We start from the raw sequence: 20,272 nt of genomic DNA, 5'->3' as shown, positions 1-20,272 counted from the left end.
GTTGCCACAAAGCAGAACAAATTTGTTGGACTTTGCAATTCATTCATAACTTGCGCAATAAAATACGCAAACCTTGCTGTCCCTTTGCGTACTTCACCCACTGTCAATCAAGGTCAATGATACGCCCCTTTCGTTACATTGTTTCACCAAATGTAGCCAGAGATTGCAACTTAATCGAACATTTAGAATGTAACAATATTCGTAGGCATAAATGGCAACATCGATTTGCAGCGTTTGCACACGCATTAACTCGTTCTGCGCACATTCCGTATTGTCTGTCATTCAACGTCTACGTCGATGCTGTTTGAGAATACGCCTTGCAGGATTAGCTGTGCGTCTGTGTAGGTTTTTTGTGGGTCATGGGGGAAAGAGCAGGAGGTAAATAAAGAGACACGCGCTAATAAACACGGGTAAAGATTTACTTTCACACTCAGTAGCTACGCTGGATTCTTGAATTGCTAGCTATTTATTATTTTGTAGGCAGACAATTCGGAGAAGAGGATAGTAGGAAGGTCTACAGTCAGTAGTAGTAGTAGTAGTAGTAGGTGGTGGTGAGTAGAACATTATGCTATCAATCGAATAATGGTCTGTCACATTTTTGTAGCTAACTTGCTAGCATTTGGTCATCAACATGCATTGTGGCAAACAGGTAGGTAGCTAGCCACGTAGCTAGTTAGCGTTCAATATTTTACTGAATGTATTTCGCAAGTTCAACGCTCTCTAACTAACCATAATTAGCTAGCTACAGCCACTACACACTGTAGATGCGTTAGCTAGCTAGCTAGCATACAGTACATATATTGTGTAAAGTCAATGTTAAACGTTACAGTGCTAGTTGGGAGGACATGAATTTATGTAATGTGACCATATAAATCTAAAATTGTCTAGGACATGCCTCACCCTTAACTTCTGTGCATGAACTATTGACATGGTGTAGTAGGATGTGTGCAGTATAGTAGCTAGTTAGTATAGTATATAGTAACTATAGTACCTACTGCCTATATGTTGCCAATGGTTAGTTTTATGGTGCTCTTTGAATTCTCAACTGGTGGTTTTCAGGTAAAAGCATTGCAATACTAACCTTATGTTTTCAACTTGAGAAAGCATCATACCTAAATAACATTTTCATGCTGTCAGTCTCAACTTGAGAAGCCAACCTATATTTTTCTGTAGAGCCAATCTAGCTACAGCATGCTGTCATACAGTGCAAAGTATGACACCTCACTAGGAATACCTACTAACTGAATTAAACCCAGACACATTCACTCGTTTTGGGACCATGCATATTCATTAAGACTGTCTCTTCTATCCACGGTATTGCACAGTGTGTGTGTGAGACAGTGTTTATTAATATCTGTCTATGATCCTCTTAACAGGGCCCTAATCGTACAGCGTCTGTTTGGGTCAGCGGAAAGAAATCCTTAAATCTAAACCCTAGTATAGCTACTGGACCACCTGTGGACAGGGTACAGCGTTGTCTCCCCTTATTTTCGGTAAGATTACCTGCAGTTGTGTGTGTGGTGCTGTTACTTTTTGTATTGTTGTAAGATGCTGGAAATGGGCATGTCTTTACTTCTCAGCTCCAGGGCTGACTGCATTATAGAAATGGTCATTATTGTGTTTGTCTGAGAGGTTTAGTGAAGTTGAGTAGGCCACTATCTGTGTATGTCTGTTGTTGACCTAGATAGTAGGTCAGCTATGTGAACAGCAGGTTCGTCTCTCTCTCTCCGACATTTGATTGCATTGACACACTGTTGTGGGGGAGAGGACTGTGGATCGGGGAATATTACTACAGCTTTGCAGTAGAGAGAGTTGCTTTGACTGTTGGTTGTCACCCTTGAATGTTTTCTTTCACTTAAAGGGCCAGGTGAGTATTTAAAGAGCAAGTTAAAGACTGAAAAGCCAGTTGGAAGAGGGAAAGTGAAGCTCTAGGCTTTTCTCACTCAGTCCTGTTGTGGAGCCATTCTTTGACTGCTTGCTACTTTTTTGGTATCCTTGGAGGGGAAGTGTGTGTGTGTGTGTGTGTGTGTGTGTGTGTGTGTGTGTGTGTGTGTGTGTGTGTGTGTGTGTGTGTGTGTGTGTGTGTGTGTGTGTGTGTGTGTGTGTGTGTGTGTGTGTGTGTGTGTGTGTGTGTGTGTGTGTGTGTGTTTTAAAAGCCAACCGATAGAGCATGTTAGATTAGGAGAGGACTATGAGTCCTTGGGCTCTCGGGATGAGATTTCAATTTGGCCTGGCTAGCCCTCTCATCCTCAAATAGATCTCCGTATCTCTCAAACAGCTCTCTCATGTTGCTTTGATTGATGTAAAAGGTTGAAAAGAGAGTGACGACGCACACCCAAACACAGCACAGGAGCTGGAGAAAAGGATAGCCTAGCTGTAGTAGGAAGGTAAATGACTTCCCAACAGTGAGTGGACATCCACATTTTTTTCTTATGTTTTTCTTGATACTGGTACACACTCTTTGTATTCAAATGGTTTATCCTGAGCTGTCTTGCATGGGACCATGAATAGTGTTGGTGCCGATCTCTGCTTAATAGCTCACATTTGTTGTCTTGTTAGGCACCTCAATGAATGCTGAAAGTGTCTGCCACCCAGGCAGGATCCTGAATGTGATATTATCAAACTGAGTTAATTCGATTTGAAATGTTTGAAATGTACAAATAATTCCATCTAATCCGTCTAATCTATAAATCAATGTTTTTAGTCACTTTTTCCTCTCTTCAGCTCTAAGGGGGTCTGATTGGATACACCGCTGCCCGGTGTTGCCATGGCGATGCGGGAGCTGGTGGAGGGGGAGTGCGGGGGAGCCAATCCCCTCATGAAGCTGACGGGTCACATGACCCAGGAGGGAGGTGCTTGGAGGCACAGGTCAACGCCAACTGTGAGTAGTCACCGGTAGAAATTAGAATAAAGAACGTATGGAATATGTACAGTAATCCATGTTCTGTTTTTTTATATTCTTAGTTTGTTATTGACCATGTTGCATTGAGAGTTATTTTTCCTGGTCAACGGTGGGGCCCATCCAATTTTTTAAAAGTTCGGAGCTTGACATGAAATTTATGAGCACCAGAACTGAGATTTGAAAAAATGATTGAGATATTCTGTCTACTTTAAGCACATGTTGTGCCCTGTAAGGTAATATGTAACACTGTAAAATATATTTGTTTTATTAGAAAAGTTAAAAACGAAATGACCAAGTAATTTGTGGAATATTAGGTTTCTACATTGGGTAAAAGCACTATTTTCATATTGAGATGCATTACATTTAAAATTGTACACTTTCTCTTTAAAAACGTCAGGTTTGTGATTTCTATGATCATTGATCTCCTGAAGAAGCTATGCCTTTTCCTTTCTTTCTGTGCCCCCAAATATTTGGATATATTGGTAAAGTTACCGGTTTGTTAGCTAGCTAGCCAGTGAGGTAACATGAATGTAACAAAGTGTAAACAAACGGTTAACGAGACGCCGAGTAGTTTTAGAACGGCCCACGACATGGTTTATGAATGTAAAATGTGGTCCCGGCGATTCGCTACAGGAAGATAAAAATGTTGTGACTGTGATATGGGTCAGATCTTTTGACTTGGTTGGGCTATGAACAAGCTGTAGTAACGGAGAAACCATGACATGATCGAATCGGCACTCGCTTTTTTTTCCTCTTAGGCACTCTGAAACAACAGTACAGTGAAGCCTTATTGCCACAACTATTACCTTGGAGATTTCTTTCCTAGTCGCATAGAGCTCCCAAAATAAAACTCCTGGTCACGCACAAAAACGTTGTCGTGCTTTAGAGCCCTGGAACCATCTACCCATACTTGAACGAGTTTATACATCATAGTTTGTTTGGACCGTAGAACTTAGATGAGATACTGTAACTTAGTTGTACTATAGCTTTCCCAAATATATCTCAAGGTATCACTTTCATCCCTCTTTTTCTCCTAGATTCCCCCTACACCCATTGAAATCGCAACAGAAGAAGAGGTCAGTCTCATATTACCTTCCCAGTCCTATTGATTCGAACGGTTGTGCTTTGTCTGCATATTCTAAAAAAGGAATATGAAAACACGTTTCATTCACGTGAGGTTTGTTAATCGTCATTGAATAGGCTTGCGTTTGATGTCCTGTTCTGCATGTGTGTGTGTCCCAGTTGGTGAATGAGTTCATGCAGCAGGCGCCTCCACGGCCCCCTCACAGCTTCGACATGGGCCAGTTACTGGAGGAAATGCAGCAGATCGATCAGCAGAGCTACAGACAGGCTCCACAGAGAGGTACACACACAGCAGTAATAGAATTCCATATTATACTCTCCAACGCAGCAGAAGCAACACCATTATAGATTTGCAGTGTGCCTGCCCAGCTGCCCAGCGGCACTTCCATATTGTTACCCCACAGGCTTTGGAACATAGGTTGACACTTCAAGACACCTTTATTACGTTTTCCTGTACCTTCCATCCAAGTACTTGCACTGAAAAACACACTTTTTTTGCCAATGTGTGAAGAAAACAACACCCTTTCCCTCCTGTCCTGTCCGTAGCTCCGGGTGTGGCCGCGTTGGCCCTGTCTGGTGATTGGACGTCTGAGTTTCTGTCGGGAGCGGATGCCTCCACAGCCTCTTCGGGGCAGGCGGGACTTGGAGACCCCGCTGACGCTGATTGGACCAGAGAGTTCATCACCGATGGCACCGGTACATTTTTTTTTATGTCAATGGTAGGCACAATTGCCAACCATTTGTTTGAATGTACTTTGTGGCCACTGCTTCTAACAGGTAGAGAAATAATCGGTATCTTACTCTTTCCCTTTCTCCCCTCTTTCTCTTCTCTTTCTCTCTATCTCTCAGATCCCGGGCGTTGGGCAGAGGAGTATCTGGAGCAGTCAGAGGAGAAGCTATGGCTCGGAGACCTGGGAGAGAGGGAGCAAGAATGGTAATAATGGAGAGACCGAGAAAAAGAGGAGCGCAAGGGACACGTAGATGGATACAGTGAACTTCTGAGAAACCTTTAGAACGTTCCAGAGAAGATGGTCCCATTGTGATGTTGAGCCGCTAAGTGTGTCTTAAAGTCTTTGATCTCGTCCTCTCAGAACTCTGTGTTATTGCGTTCACTTTATAAGGGCTTTGGCCATAACATAGCTCTAAGTCAAGAAAAAAAATGAAAGCCAGTTAATCCCGCACACAGTCTTTTAGTTTGTGTATGTAATGCTTTGACCCAATAAGTAGCAGTCATTTAATTAGGTTTTCAAAAGCGTCTTTTGATTCCATCCTTGTTGGATATGCATTGTGAAAAGAGACAATGCATTTCAATTACAATATATTTACAAGGATACAGTGTGATTACCGTAATTTCCGGACTATAAGCCGCAACTTTTTTCCCACGCTTTGAACCTTGCGTCTTAAACAATGACGCGGCTAATATATGGATTTTTCCCGCTTTCAATTATTTTTGAAAGGAGATGACTTCAGTTGTTTCGGTGCACAGGAGGAGGGAGATAGTGACCAATGACTTTCTTGGTAGGCTACTGTTCACTGCAAATTTTCTGTTACAAGCCGTGTTTCGTTAAAGCCTATTTATTTTTGTTACAAGCCGTGTTTCGTTAAAGCCTATTTATTTTTGTTACAAGCCGTGTTTCGTTAAAGCCTATTTATTTTTGTTACAAGCCGTGTTTCGTTAAAGCCTGTGTAAAGTTCATTTGTTTCAATGTACCGGTAGGCACCTGCGGCTTATAGACATGTGTGGCTTATTTATGTTCAAAATAATACTTTTTTTTTAAAATTCAGTGGGTGCGGCTTATATTCAGGTGCGCTCAATTGTCCGGAAATTACGGTATGTAAAATGTACATTGTCTCTTTAACCCACTTGTTCTTTAAAATGATCACTGTTTGAGACTCAGTTAGCTGTTTAAATTAACCCTTTGATGTTAATGTTTGTCAATCCAATAGGACGAAAGAGTACCTACCAGGAGACGAACTGAAGCAAACAGCCAATGAGCTGGTCGCAAAGGTCAATGACCCCAAGTTACAGAACACTGAGGTGTGTGTGTGTGTGTGTGTGTGTTTCCGTGTTGCGTGTGTTTCATACTTTTTTTTTTCTACATATCTATCCCCATACCCTTTCCCCATTTTTTTTGTCCATAGAAGTAATGTAGCTTTGTAATAACAGGATCGTTGTAGTTGTAGCCGTTTCTTTTGAAGTGTTCAGTGAGACACACTTCTTTTGTAGTCAATTAGACATCAAAATGTTTCATGGGAAAGCATTTTGCAGTGATGGACCATAGTAGCATAGTGACTCTTTACAACCTGGTCTTCAGAACTGTTTGTGTGGTATCCAACTCCCCTGTCATTATTTGGGATTTGGCTAGAGCACAAACTGATTTAATGACCAGTCTAGGTCCATAAGCCATTAGCCATAATGGATATTGTGTCATTGTTATGTTGTTGTTGTTGTTGTGTTGCACTGTAGTTCCTGCGGTTCATTAGGCAGATTGGCGAGGGCAGTGTCACAGTGGAGGACAGAGCAGGCAAACAGCACACAGATAGAGCTCAGGCCAAGGAGGCTCAGAACTGGGCCTCCAACCTCAACCAGGTAGGAGCCAACTTCCATTGAAGACACAAGGGGAAGGGTGCAACTGTCAACCTACAGGGAGCCATCTTGGCTCAAGCTTCCTCATTTTGTGCCTCATGAACCCCCCACGTCTCAGTATTTGGTGCAGACCCCTGCAACTGTTACTAACTACATAACCAAGTTATGGCCATGAACTTTTCTGTATGTGAGCCTTGCACTAGGCTTTACAATGTATAATTTGGAAAAGGTATATGTAGAAATAATTTATTGTGGAAAAGAGAGCATTGTCCTTTCTATATACATGCGATTTCTATATGCCGACTTCTGCCAATGAAAATCATCATAGCTGTTCCCTTCTTGAATCAGACTTCCAGTTACCCTTGTGAAGTGAAGTTGTATGTTAACAGGGTTTGGGCAAATAATTTTTCAATTCAGGTAGGGGATTGAGAAATAATAATAGGCATTTTTGTATTGTTTTCATCACGAGTTGAATTCCAAGTCACTTCCTGAATTAGACCCCAGCCCTGGTGTTTACCCTTGAGTATGTAGTCATAGGAGTTCTCATTAACTGTGACATCTACTTTTCACCCTGCCATGAACTCTTGGCTTTCCCCTCCTTCGATTAACAACCCCCATTAATTTGTACCAAATGAAAACTCCTCCACCCTCACCCCTCCCGAAACAAAAATCCACCCCCAACGCCTCACACCTGCGACAAAACAATCATGCCTCCCCCCGTTCTCCGCTCCCTGGTTGCCATAGTTCCTGGAGGAGACTGGGGGAGGGACTTTACCCTTGACAACCCAAGAGTGTGATCAGAAGCTTGCCAAAGCTAAGGCTAAACAGGCACATCAATGGGCTTCTGTCGTCAGGCAGGTAGGACCCCTGATGCCATGGCAACACTGCCCAGTGGCTCCGCAACCGGCTTTCTGTCAAGAAAGTTGCGTTGAGCTGATTATATTTTTCATCAGCCTTTTTTTACGGTAGTTTGATGGCTGTTTTTAGTGGCAGAATGTTGTGCCCCATGTAGGTATTCCCGTAGTTTCTTAGCACTTTATATAAACCCAAGGACGATGCATTGTTTTTGCTGATTTAAACTTGCATTTAGATTATAGCAATTACTTTTAGAAAAGTAGTAAAGACGACCTGCACTAGAGGTGTATATAGATTGTAGGGGAGAAAGGGAGTGGGAGAATGGGTGTGGTTCTCTGATTTGTTTTGCTTCTTCCCATTCCTTTATCTTGTCTTCCTCTTTCACCCCTCTTCCCCATCTTGTTCTGCTGCTCCTTTACTGTCACAACCTCAACATTCCACTTTAAGTGTTGTTATAGAGTTATGGACAACTTGGTGTCCACATCTGCCATTGCTACCTCTTCCTTCCTGTTCAGGTCTCAGTGGAGTCAGCGGAATCATGGGTAGATGAGTTCGCCACAGCAGGTCCAGAGTTCCAGCAAGCTAAAGCTGCTGTGGAGGTAAGAGAGATACAATAGGAAAGATAACAGAATAATGACCTTAAGTATTTTTAAACATCTTCCAAATTGTATCTATCAAGAATAATTCCAGCCTATAGCCTAATATTCACATTACTGGGCAAGGGTGCAGCTATGGGTGGACCTGGGAGGGCATAGGCCGACCCTCTTAGGAGCCAGACCCACCCGCTGGGGAGCCAGGCGCAGCCAATAAAAATGAGTTTTTCCCCACAAAAGGGCTTCTATTACAAACAGAAATACTCCAAAGCACCCCCTCAGACGATCCCGCAGGTGAAGAAACTGACTGTGGGGGTCCTAGTCTGGCGTGGGTACACGTGGTCTGCGGTTGTGAGGCCGGTTGGACGCACTGCTAAATTCTCTAAAATTACGTTGGAGAAGGCTTATGGTAGAGAAATGAACATTCAATTATCTGGCAACAGCTCTGGTGGACATTCCTGCAGTCAGCATGCCAATTGCACGCTCCCTCAAAACTTGAGACATGTGTTGTGTGACAAAACTGCACATTTTAGAGTGGCCTTTTATTGTCCCCAGCACAAGGTGCACCTGTGTAATGATCATGCTGTTTAATCAGCTTCTTGATAAGCCACACCTGTCAGGTGGATGGATTATCTTGGCAAAGGAGGGAGACATGCTCACTAACAGGGATGTAAACACATTTTTGCACAACATTTGAAAGAAATTAGCTTTTTGTGCATATGGAACATTTCTGGGATCTTTATTTCAGCTCATGAAACATGGGACCAACACTACATTTTGCGTTTATATTTTTGTTCAGTATATATTAAGCTCTTTACATGTACTATATTGCACTAAAAATGCCATTGCACATTTTCACTTCACACATCAGGTAATTACCATGTATCATTGGCTTAAAGTACACTGTGTATATAGAACCTTTATCAAAGTTCACATTGGCCATTGGGCATCCCCTAAAAATAGTGGTTTGGACCAATGTTAACGTTAGGGGGATTCCCACAGCAACTGGTATGATGATGCTCGGCACCCCCATCATTTGACCCCTGACTTTGACATTGTGATTGTTCCTCTGTATCAGAGCGACGTGGACTTCTGGGAGAAGCTGCAGCAGGAGTGGGAGGAGATGGCCAAGAGAGACGCAGAAAGTCACCCCTGGCTCTCTGATTTTGACCAGATGCTCAGCAGCTCCTACGACAAGGTACTTGACATAGTTTCCTATCCACATGTGGTGTTGGAGGGCCAGTAGGAGGCACTCTTTACTCTGGTCAACAACAAAAAAAGATCCCAATGCCCCAGGGCAGTGATTGGGGACATTGCCCTGTGTATGGTGCGGTCTTTTGGATGGGACGTTAAACAGGTGTCCTGACTCTCTGTGGTCACTAAAGATCCCATTGCACTTATCGTAAGAGTAGGGATGTTGGCCTCCAGAGTGGCACAGTGGTCTAAGGCACTGCTAGCTGTGCCACTAGAAATTCTGGGTTTGAGTCCAGGCTCTGTCGCAGCCGGCCGCGACCGAGAGACCCATGGGGCGGCGCACAATTGGCCCAGCGTCGTCCGGGTTAGGGGAGGGTTTGGCCAGCAGGGATGTCCTTGTCCCATCGTGCACTAGCGACTCCTGTGGTGGGCTGGGCGCAGTGCACGCTGACACGGTCGCCAGGTGTACGGTGTTTCCTCTGAAACATTGGTGCGGCTGGCTTCCGGGTTAAGTGGGCATTGTGTCAAGAAGCAGTTCGGCTTGGTTGGGTTGTGTTTTGGAGGACGTACGGCTCTCAACCTTCGCCTTTCCCAAGTCCGTACGGGAGTTGCAGCGATGAGACAAGACTGTAACTACCAATTGGATACCACGAAATTGGTGAGGAAAAAGGGGGTAAAAAAATAATTTCAAAAAGGAGTAGGGATGTTAACCCCGGTGTCCATGACCACCAAACCCTCTAACTCTTCCCCAGGTTGTTGCTGTAAATGAGAATGTGTTCTCAGTCAAATTACCTGGTTAAAATAAGGGTTCGTTTTTAGTTAAGGATAAGTTTAGCCTTCTAGATCACAATGAATATGTTCAGCATTCCTACCTGTCCAGGCTAAAAAAAATCTGCCTTGTCTTGTTTGCTAAGTTGCTGTTCATGATTTAACTCGCTCTCTCGCTCTCTCACCCCCTCCAGGGGTACCAGTTTGAGGAGGACAACCCGTACCTGTCCCACCAGGACCCCCTTGCTGAGGGGGTAAGGAGGATGGAGGCAGGGGACATCCCTGGGGCCGTGCGTCTGTTTGAGAGCGCCGTACAGAGAGAACCAGACAACCAGCTGGTGAGACACTCATTAATTAATAACTCTGATATAATAATATCTCAAGGTGAAATTATTTCTGGCTAACAAGCGCTGGCGACTAAGGGGGTTCTTTACTACCCTGTTAGCATTAGGTGGGTTAAGAGGTAAAGAGAACTAAGCACTCTCACACTGCTTCTTTTTTTTAGGCATGGCAATATCTGGGAACCTGTCAGGCAGAGAACGAACAAGAGTTTGCAGCCATCAGTGCCCTCCGCAGGTAAAGAGTTGGAATAGCAGCCTCACTGACTTGAGAGAAGTCCCTGTGTGTCCCAAGTGGCACCCTATTCCCTATATAGGGCACCCATAGGGCTCTGGCCAAAAGTAGTGCACTATATAGACCAGGAGTGTCAAACTCATGTTGACCTGGGGGGCGCATTCTGTCTTCAACAATGTCCGGAGGGCCACACTGAAAATGTGTTATTTTCTTGCTGTCAAAATGTGCAAAAACATTTCCTCTGTTCATCGTTTTGATTTTTTTTATGCTCCCTGATTCTAGCTTTTGTTTCGGTGATTGTTAGCAAGCTGGACAGAGTGAGGAAACTGTATGAATGTAGGTCCATTATATACTGAACAAATATATAAACGCACATGCAACAATTTCAACAGTTTTACTGAGTTACAGTCCATATAAGGAAATCAGTCAATTGAAAAAAAATTCATTAGGCCCTAATCTATGGATTTCACATGACTGGGCAGGGGGCATGGGCCTGGGAGGGCATAGGCCCACCCACTTGGGAGTCAGGCCCTGCCAATCAGAATTAGTTTTCCACACAAAAGGGCTTTATTACAGATAAAAATACTCAGTTTCATCAGCTGTCCGGGTGTCTGGTCTCAGAGATCCCACAGGTGAAGAAGTTGGATGTGGAGGTCCTGGGCTGGGATTGGTTACACGTGATCTGCGGTTGTGAGGCAGGTTGGACATACTGCCAAATTCTCTAAAACAACGTTGGATGCAGCTTATGGTTGAGAAATTAACATTAAATTCTCTGGCAAAAGCTCTGGTGGACATTCCTGCAGTCAGTATGCCAATTGCATGCTCCCTCAAAACTTGAGACATCTGTGGTGTTGTGTGACAAAACTGCACATTTTAGAGTGGCCTTTTATTGTCCCCAGCACAACATGCACCTGTGTAATGATCAGTGGTGGAAAAAGTACCCAATTGTCATACTTGAGTAAAAGTAAAGATACCTTAATAGAAAATTACAAGTAAAAGTGAGTCACCCAGTAAAATTCTACTTGAGTGAAAGTATTTGGTTCTAAATATACTCAAGTATCAATGTAATTGCTAAAATGTACTTCAGTATCAAAAGTTAAAGTATAAAATGAAACATGGGACCAACACTTTACATGTTGCATTTTTATTTTTGTTCTGTATAATTTCTACACCATTTTGATTTGGTTAGAGTCATTTTAAAGTATATGTACAGTTGAAGTCGGAAGTTTACATACACCTTAGCCAAATACATTTAAACTCAGTTTTCACAATTCCTGACATTTAATCGTAGTAAAAATTCCATGTCTTAGGTCAGTTAGGATCACCACGTTATTTTAAGAAGGTGAAATGTCAGAATAATAGTAGAGAGAATTATTTCTTTCAGCTTTTATTTCTTTCATCACATTCCCAGTGGGTCAGAAGTTTACATACACTCAATTAGTATTTTGTAGCATTGCCTTTAAATTGCTTAACTTGGATCAAATGTTTCGGGTAGCCTTCCACAAGCTTCCCACAATAAGTTGGGTGAATTTTGGCCTATTCCTCCTGACAGAGCTGGTGTAATTGAGTCAGGTTTGTAGGCCTCCTTGCCTCCACACGCTTTTTCAGTCCTGCCCACAAATGTTCTATAGGAATGAGGTCAGGGCTTTGTGATGACCACTCTAATACCTTGACTTTGTTGTCCTTAAGCCAATTTGCCACAACTTTGGAAGTATGCTTGGGGTCATTGTCCATTTGGAAGACCCTTTTGCAACCAAGCTTTAACTTCCTGACTGATGTCTTGAGATGTTGCTTCAATATATCCACAATTTTCCTGCCTCGTGATGCCATCTATTTTGTGAAGTGCACCAGTCCCTCCTGCAGCAAAGCACCCCCACAACATGATGCTGCCACCCCTGTGCTTCACGGTTGGGATGGTGATCTTCGGCTTGCAAGCCTCCCCCTTTTTCCTCCAAACATAACGATGGTCATTATGGCCAAACAGTTATATTTTTGATTCATCAGACCAGAGGGCAATTCTCCAAAAAGTACGATCTTTGTCCCCATGTGCAGTTGCAAACCGTAGTCTGGCTTTTTTATGGTGGTTTTGGAGCAGTGGCTTCTTCCTTGCTGAGCGGCCTTTCAGGTTATGTCGATGTAGGACTCGTTTTACTGTGGATATAGATACTTTTGTAACTGTTCCCTCCAGCATCTTCACAAGGTCCTTTGCTGTTGTACTGGGATTGATTTGCACTTTTCGCACCAAAGTACGTTCATCTCTAGGAGAGAGAACGTGTCTCCTTCCTGAGCGGTATGACGGCTGCGTGGTCCCATGGTGTTTATACTTGCGTACTATTGTTTGTATAGATGAACGTGGTACCTTCAGGCATTTGGAAATTGCTCCCAATGATGAACCAGACTTGTGGAGGTCCCAAAAACAAAATCTGAGGTCTTGGCTGATTTCTTTTGATTTTCCCATGATGTCAAGCAAAGAGGCACTGAGTTTGAAGGTAGGCCTTGAAATACATCCACAGGTACACCTCCAATTGACTCAAATGATGTCAATTAGCCTATCAGAAGCTTCTAAAGCCATGACATCATTTTCTGGAATTTTCCAAGCTGTTTAAACGCATAGTCAACTTAGTGTAAACTTCTGACCCACTGGAATTGTGATACAGTGAATTATAAGAGAATTAATCTGTCTAAACAATTGTTGGAAAAATGACTTGTTTCATGCACAAAGTAGATGTCCTAACCGACTTGCCAAAACTATAGTTTGTTAACAAGAAATTTGTGGAGTGGTTGAAAAACGAGTTTTAATGACTCCAACCTAAGTGTATTGAAACTTCCAACTTCAACTGTGTGTTTTGTTTGTGTGTGTGCAAAGCTGTCATCAAGGAAAAAGGTGGCTACTTTGAAGAATCTCAAATATAATATTTTTTATAATCTTTATTATTTTTTTTATTTTTTTGTTGAGCCGCATTGAATTGGCTTGTATGTTTGACACCCCTGACATAGAGAATAAGGGTGCCTTTTGGGACATAGCTCCTATCTGACATTAAGAGTATGTCATGAAGTATGTACTTATTTGATTTATGAATACATGTTTTATGTGTGGCTCAAATACAAAGATGCTGTGATAAGCAGGAACTTGGGTGCTAAATAGGAAGTCCTCGAAGTTACATGATGCCTGTGACGACTTGTTGGCTGACACAACATTTTCTCGGGTTCTCTCACCTTTCTCTCTTTTTTTTCTCTCTCTCTTGCTCTCTCCTTTTCTCTCGCCGTTAGATGCATAGAGTTGAAGAAGGACAACCTGACCGCTCTGATGGCTCTGGCTGTCAGTTTCACCAACGAATCGCTGCACAGGCAGGCCTGTGAGACCCTTCGCGATTGGCTGAGGCACAACCCCGCGTACCGGCCAGTCCTGGAGCAGAGTGAACGGGAGCGAGAGAAGGACGGAGGGACCAGAGAGAGGGAGAGATTTGGCTCACTGCTGCCGGAGTGAGTGGACCTATTTCATTGTGTACAAATGTGGTGTGTGTGTGTGTATATTCAGCATATACTTATAACTGCTAATCAATATAACACTAAATGAAGTACAGGACATTTTATCTGTTGGCTTAAAATATCACAATTGTTAAATAATTTCCCTCCTTTTTTCCCATCTCTGTGCCTCCCTCCTTCCTCCCCCACTCTCAGATCTTTGTTTACAGAGGTGCAGTCCCTGTTCCTCAGTGCGGCTAACTCTGACCCCGCCCGCGTCGACCCCCAGCTACAGTGTGGCCTGGGAGTCCTCTTCAATCTGAGCGGGGAGTATGACAAGGCCGTGGACTGTTTCACCGCAGCCCTCTCCGTCACACCACAGGTACGCTAGTAGGTTATCCACTTCACAGCAGCCCTCTCCGTCACATCACAGGTACGCTAGTAGGTTATCCACTTCACAGCAGCCCTCCGTCACATCACAGGTACGCTAGTAGGTAATCCACTTCACAGCAGCCCTCTCCGTCACACCACGGGTACGCTAGTAGGTTATCCACTTCACAGCAGCCCTCTCCGTCACATCACAGGTACGCTAGTAGGTTATCCACTTCACAGCAGCCCTCTCCGTCACATCACAGGTACGCTAGTAGGTAATCCACTTCACAGCAGCCCTCTCCGTCACACCACGGGTACACTAGCAGGTTATCCACTTCACAGCAGCCCTCTCTGTCACACCACAGGTACACTAGTAGGTTATCCACAATCTGTGGTTCATGTGTGTTTGGAGAATAAACACACTTGATTATAATTATGCTGTTTAAATAAAATTAAGCTAAAGTTGATCAATTCAAACGTGTCCGAATACATCCTTCCTTGCTTGCTCCCTTGAAGTCATTTCTGATCTGTATGCTAAATGGTTACCTTAAAGCAATTGGGTCCATCTCAGTGTAAAAAATATTGTGATCAACAACTTTTTTTTTTTTTTCATCTTTTTTTTCTTTCAGACAGGTACAAAAACCATCAAAGAAATGTATACATGGATAACCCATTCCCCATCCACCCTCCCGCATCCTCCCTCCCCACCCGGAAACTATGTTTCCAACCCCTTCCCATCCAGCAACCTAAGTTGCCTATCAGTCCCCCTCCCACCTATCCATCCCGAGTCACCCCCTTACATTCCTGATAAATCCCCGCCAGCCCTCCCCAAGAGACCCCTCCATACCACCTTTCCCTGTGGGCCTGAAAGCAAAGAAAGTAACAAAAGTTCAAATATATATACAGTATATTATTCTGTTTCACATTCTGTTCCAGTTAAAGGGTTGTTCAGATTCAATTAGATCTGTGGACCATAACCCATTGTTTTAATCATAGACTGTCATGTACTTAAAGGAAGGAGGGAGACTGGGGAATGCATTTTTAGGTATTCCAAAAGGGTCTATTACTTTCCTCCTCTTCAAAAGTTATGTCTAACCCCCCCCCCCTTAACTTTCTTTCCCTATTCAAACTTTTTTTTCTCTCTGAAACTACCCATCCCTAGTCACATGTAGCATTTACCCCCCTCTGCTTCTGTGATTGTCCTTCCTTTTTAACAGACACCAACTACCCCCTCTTGAACAACTTTACTCAGCTCTCCTTTTGTTTCAATTAACTGATGTACTCTCTCTCTCTATTTCTCACTCTTGTCTTTACCTCAGACCCCCATAACAGAAGGTAGACTGGTCTCCCTCATCCAGACAGCTGTCCCTCTCCTCCTTCAGCCTTCTGGGTCTTGTTGAGGGGGTATTGTTGTGCTGGTCTGTTGTCTGGGTCTTTGCTGTCTTGAGTGTTCTGAACAGCTCCTTGAGCTGCGCCAGCTTTATCTCCAGCTTTGTCCATTTCTCCCTCAGATCAATGCAGGAGCAGTGCATTTGTGGGACCTGGGTTTTCTCAGGGCTAGGGGAGGGACACTCCTCTTGGGGCTGCTCGTCTATGGGGTGGGGACGTTGTCCAAGGATGAGCTTCTTATGCTGTGCTCTCTCTTTGATCTTGTAGAAGTCCTGCTGAAAACGGTTTGAGGCTTCCCTGCAACAATAGTGCACCAATACTGTTCCAGATCTGTACAGGTTGACATAACCTTTGTCAGTGTCAGGTTCTTCATTGTCCATTATTCTTAGTTTCCACCCGTTGCTCGTACCCTCTTTCTTAACAGAAGGGTAACTGTGCCATGCAAGGGGATGGTATGTGAGGAAAAAGAAGTGTATTATCCCCGGTTTGTAAGAGTCAGCAAATAGTGTCTCTGGATTGTCCTTAAGGAGCTTCTGTTTGTACTGTTACTGTGCATTCTCATGTTTAATTTCCGGGGGGGACTGTTTTGTGATTGCCTCTGCACAGGGGTGGGGGAAGCTGTGATGGTCTACTGTCATTGTAAGGCTTTCACACCTTTCACTTCACACCACAGTGTACAAATGCCGTTGCAGCCGGGACGTCTGTCCTGAGTCTGTATAGTAAGATATCTAGAGATTACTATAATGTATTTCACTTCTTGGCTTTAGAAGTAGCTTCAGACTGAACATCTACTCACTCAGTCGCAGGTTGGGTGGTGTTTTCAGGTTTCTCCGGTGCTTCTTATGCTGATTCTTGGTTTGCTAGAAAGTTTGCTGGATAATTCTTAGCAGTAAGTAATTTTGTCCAAAATCAAGGTTGTAAGTTGGAATTTTTCTATTTGGTGTTTAGGTAATGCAGAGTTCTGTATAAGTCTATGTGGAAAAACTCAATGTATCCAACACTAATTCAGGAGCTCATGACTTCTCTGTCTGTGTCTCTCTCTCTCTCAGGACTATCTGCTGTGGAATAAACTGGGCGCCACGCTTGCCAATGGAAGCCGCTCAGAGGAGGCTGTTGCCGCCTATAGGAGGGCGCTTGAACTGCAGCCAGGCTTCATCCGCAGTCGGTACAACCTGGGAATCAGCTGTGTCAACCTTGGAGCTCATAGGTGAGATGGAGAGCCTTTTGTGGCCAGAGATGCACCGTTTTTGTAAAAAAAAAAAAATTTTTAAATATTTGATCAAATCCACTTAACACTGTACTTTCTTATGTTCGTCAAAGTTAAGTTGTAGATTCAGGTCATACCAGGAGTAGAAATTGACTTTATATAATGTATTGACTTTGTTCACAATATAATTATTTTTGCCTTAATAAAAATCTATTGAATGCACCACAATGACAATTTCAATTTGACCCCTATTCTCTTCCTGGTTTACAGAGAGGCCGTGGAGCACTTCCTGGAAGCCCTGTCCCTGCAACGCCAGGCGTCGGGGGAGGGCGAGAAGGTCAGTGCCAGCCGGGGCCCGGGGAGCACCGCAGCCACCATGATGTCCGACAACATCTGGTCCACCCTGCGCATGGCCTTAAGCATGATGGGAGAGAGCTCGCTATACGCGGCGGCCGACCGGCGAGACCTCGACACGTTGCTCTCCTACTTCTGTCAGAGGGAGGGGGGGGGAAGCGGGGGGGGAATGAAGGTGTGGGAGGGCCGAGGGAGGGAGAGGGGCAGGAGGAGAGTTGATAGTGTGTGAGTGCGCACTTATCGGAGGAAGGTGTCTGGGAGAGGTAGAGAGAGAAAAGGAGGAGAGAGAGGTCCTGTCCACAAACAACCCCCTAGCTCTAACCCTATAGGCACTTCATATAAACCTGAAATGATTGGATAAGTATAAACAACATGGATGTAGCTCCTTTCGTAGCATTTCTGCCATCTTATAACTACCAGGGTTGGGGTCAGTTTACTTCCTGAATTGAAATGGAACTGTCTCCAACCCTGATACCTATCCAATCCTTTCAGGAAGAGAGGGATGATGATGTGTGACAAGGGGAGAGTAGGCCGAAAGGGAGGAGAGGTGAGAAGGACATTTGATGTGTCTTTCAGCAACCAAGGGAAATGCACAGTGTACACCAGGTGTATTGAATACATACTATTTCCTCCCCTGATCACTCTGACATCGCCCGGTTGCCAGTTGGTTCCTACTTTTTTCATTATCATGTTTGACACAAAGCAGAAACAGACTGGCACCCAGACTAGTTCACAGATGTCTGGTTCGTTCCCTCTCTGTCCTCAGCAACTGGCGCAGGGATGTTCTTGTTGTGTCCCTCATAATCGGAGGCATCGTCATGCCTATTGAAACTGAGGAGCCACTTGACTCCCTTAGTTTCATTCAGCCCTATGATACATGGATGTATACATTGGATACTAGTGAAAGGTTTGCACCTTAGGTTTTCCAGAGGGAATAAAATGAACATGGTAGAGCAAAAGATCAAGTTGAGATGAATGTTCCTGTAATGTATAGAAAAGATAGGATCATGTTTATTTGGAGGATCTTTGTTTTTCGTGTTTTATTCCCCCTTGAAAATATGAAGTTCAAACGTTGTAAAGCTGGCTTACTGATTCCGAATCAATTGCTGAAGGTAAAAAGAGATCATTACAGTAATATAGATATCTGGCTTTGGAGCAGGGGTGCTGAACTCCGGTCCTTGACGGCCACAGTGTCTTTAGTTTTCTTTCACGTTATTTCATAGAGATCAGAGAATGAATTATACTCGTACTCAGTCCAATGAAGTACTTGAGGGAAAAGAAAGACTGCTGACATGAGTTGTACACACCAGAGTCGTATTCACTAGTAGGAACCCAATGGAAGGGAACGGGGAGGGACCTACCTGAATTGGTCCGACAAGAAGCGCTTGTTTTCATTTTCTGTTGCTACAGTGTGAAATAATGAATGACTCAGCTTTGGACAGAGGATGACATCAGTGTAAAGGTGATGGTATACTGAAAGAAGTGTCTTTGGACTTCTTCCTTCCCTCAACCCTTATTTCTTCAAACAAATGCCCTTGTTGTAAAATAATTAGCTTAATTGTAAAATAATGCTTTTTTGCCATATTGTCTGTACTATAATTATTGTACTGTTTTCAAAATAGTTAACCATACTGTAATGATTATTAATGTGATATTCAGCAATAAAGCTCCGACTCATTGATTAGGTCTACTTTTCATGTTTTGAAAGGGCAGTAATTTCCCATATTTGTATTTTCCTTGGCCAGTTGCAGGATAGCAGACCCAAAATGACCCAGGATTAGGCTGCTTTTACAGCACGAAAAAGCAAATGGTCAATGCAGTTTGTTAATTCAGCCAAGAGTGTCTGCTACAGGGACTACTTTGTTTTGCACGTATCCAGCTCTTTCTATGAATAGTAAGTAGCATACAACAAGTGGACAAGTACTTGTAAGTACAAGGGGGTTTGGGCGCGGGCATGTACATTCACATATGTATTCACATGGTAAGTATTCGGCTTTCAAATACACTATATATACAAAAGTATGTGGACACCCTTTCAAATTAGTGGATTTGGCTATTTAAGCCACACTCGTTGCTGATGGGTGAAAAACTCGAGCACACAGCCATGCAATCTCCATATACAAATATTGGTAGTAGAATGGCCTTACTGAAGAGCTCAGTGACATTCAATGTGGCACTGTCATAGGATGCCACCTTTCCAACAAGTCAGTTTGTCAAATTTCTGCCCTGCTAGACCTGCCCCGGTCAACTGTAAGTGCTGTTATTGTGAAGTGGAAATGTCTAGGAGCAACAACGTCTCAGCCAGGAGGTGGTAGGCCACACAAGCTCAGAACGGGACCGCTGAAGCGCACGTATTGTGTAAAAATCGTCTCACTACCGTGTTTCAAACTGCTTCTGAAAGCAATGTCAGCAGAATAACTGTTTGTCGGGAGCTTCATGAAATGGGTTTCCATTGCTGAGCAGCCACACACAAGCCTAAGATCACTGTGTGCAAGGCAAAGCGTCAGCTGGAGTGGCGTAAAACTCGCCGCCATTGAACTCTGGAGCAATGGAAACGCGTTCTCTGGAGTGATGAATCACGCTTCACCATCTGGCAGTAAATTCGGACGAATCTGGGTTTGATGGATGCCAAGAGAAAGCTACCTGCCTCAATGTATAGTGCCCACTCTAAAGTTTGGTGTCGGAGGAACAATGGTCTGAGGCTGTTTTTCATGGTTTTGGGCAAGGCCCCTTAGTGAAAGGAAATCTTAGTGCTACAGCATACAATGTGCTTCCAACTTTGTGGCAACAGTTTGGGGAAGGCCCTTTCCTGTTTCAGCATGACAATGCCCTCGTGGAAAAAGCGAGGTCCATACAGAAATGGTTTGTTGAGATTGGTGTGGAATAACTTAACTGGCCTGCACAGAGCCCTGACCTCAACCCCATCGAAC

The 20,272-nt window shown here is 43.7% G+C and overlaps 1 protein-coding gene across 10 annotated transcripts; it reads left to right on the top strand.

Moving 5' to 3' along the window:
* Positions 1–136: 136 nt before the first annotated feature.
* On the top strand, positions 137–19,023 carry LOC106605093 (peroxisomal targeting signal 1 receptor). Of its 10 annotated transcripts, none has more exons than XM_045718358.1 (18): positions 147–378; positions 1,377–1,493; positions 2,310–2,387; positions 2,725–2,881; positions 3,940–3,978; positions 4,145–4,265; positions 4,532–4,681; positions 4,835–4,919; positions 5,933–6,023; positions 6,453–6,575; positions 7,943–8,026; positions 9,099–9,218; positions 10,177–10,320; positions 10,488–10,558; positions 13,826–14,038; positions 14,237–14,402; positions 16,831–16,988; positions 17,259–19,023. In XM_045718358.1, the coding sequence occupies exons 4-18, from the start codon at positions 2,768–2,770 to the stop codon at positions 17,569–17,571; spliced, it is 1,992 nt and encodes a 663-aa protein (XP_045574314.1). In that variant the 5' UTR covers positions 147–378; positions 1,377–1,493; positions 2,310–2,387; positions 2,725–2,767; the 3' UTR covers positions 17,572–19,023. The 10 variants fall into 10 exon arrangements, with proteins under 10 accessions (XP_014055871.2, XP_045574314.1, XP_045574308.1 ...); XM_045718353.1 differs by having other exon boundaries at positions 181–551; XM_045718355.1 differs by having other exon boundaries at positions 181–551; positions 2,310–2,405.
* Positions 19,024–20,272: the final 1,249 nt, after the last annotated feature.

The sequence above is a fragment of the Salmo salar genome, chromosome ssa05, assembly GCF_905237065.1.
Source record: "Salmo salar chromosome ssa05, Ssal_v3.1, whole genome shotgun sequence".
NCBI lineage: Eukaryota > Metazoa > Chordata > Actinopteri > Salmoniformes > Salmonidae > Salmo > Salmo salar.
This window is presented reverse-complemented; position numbering and strand designations above follow the sequence as displayed.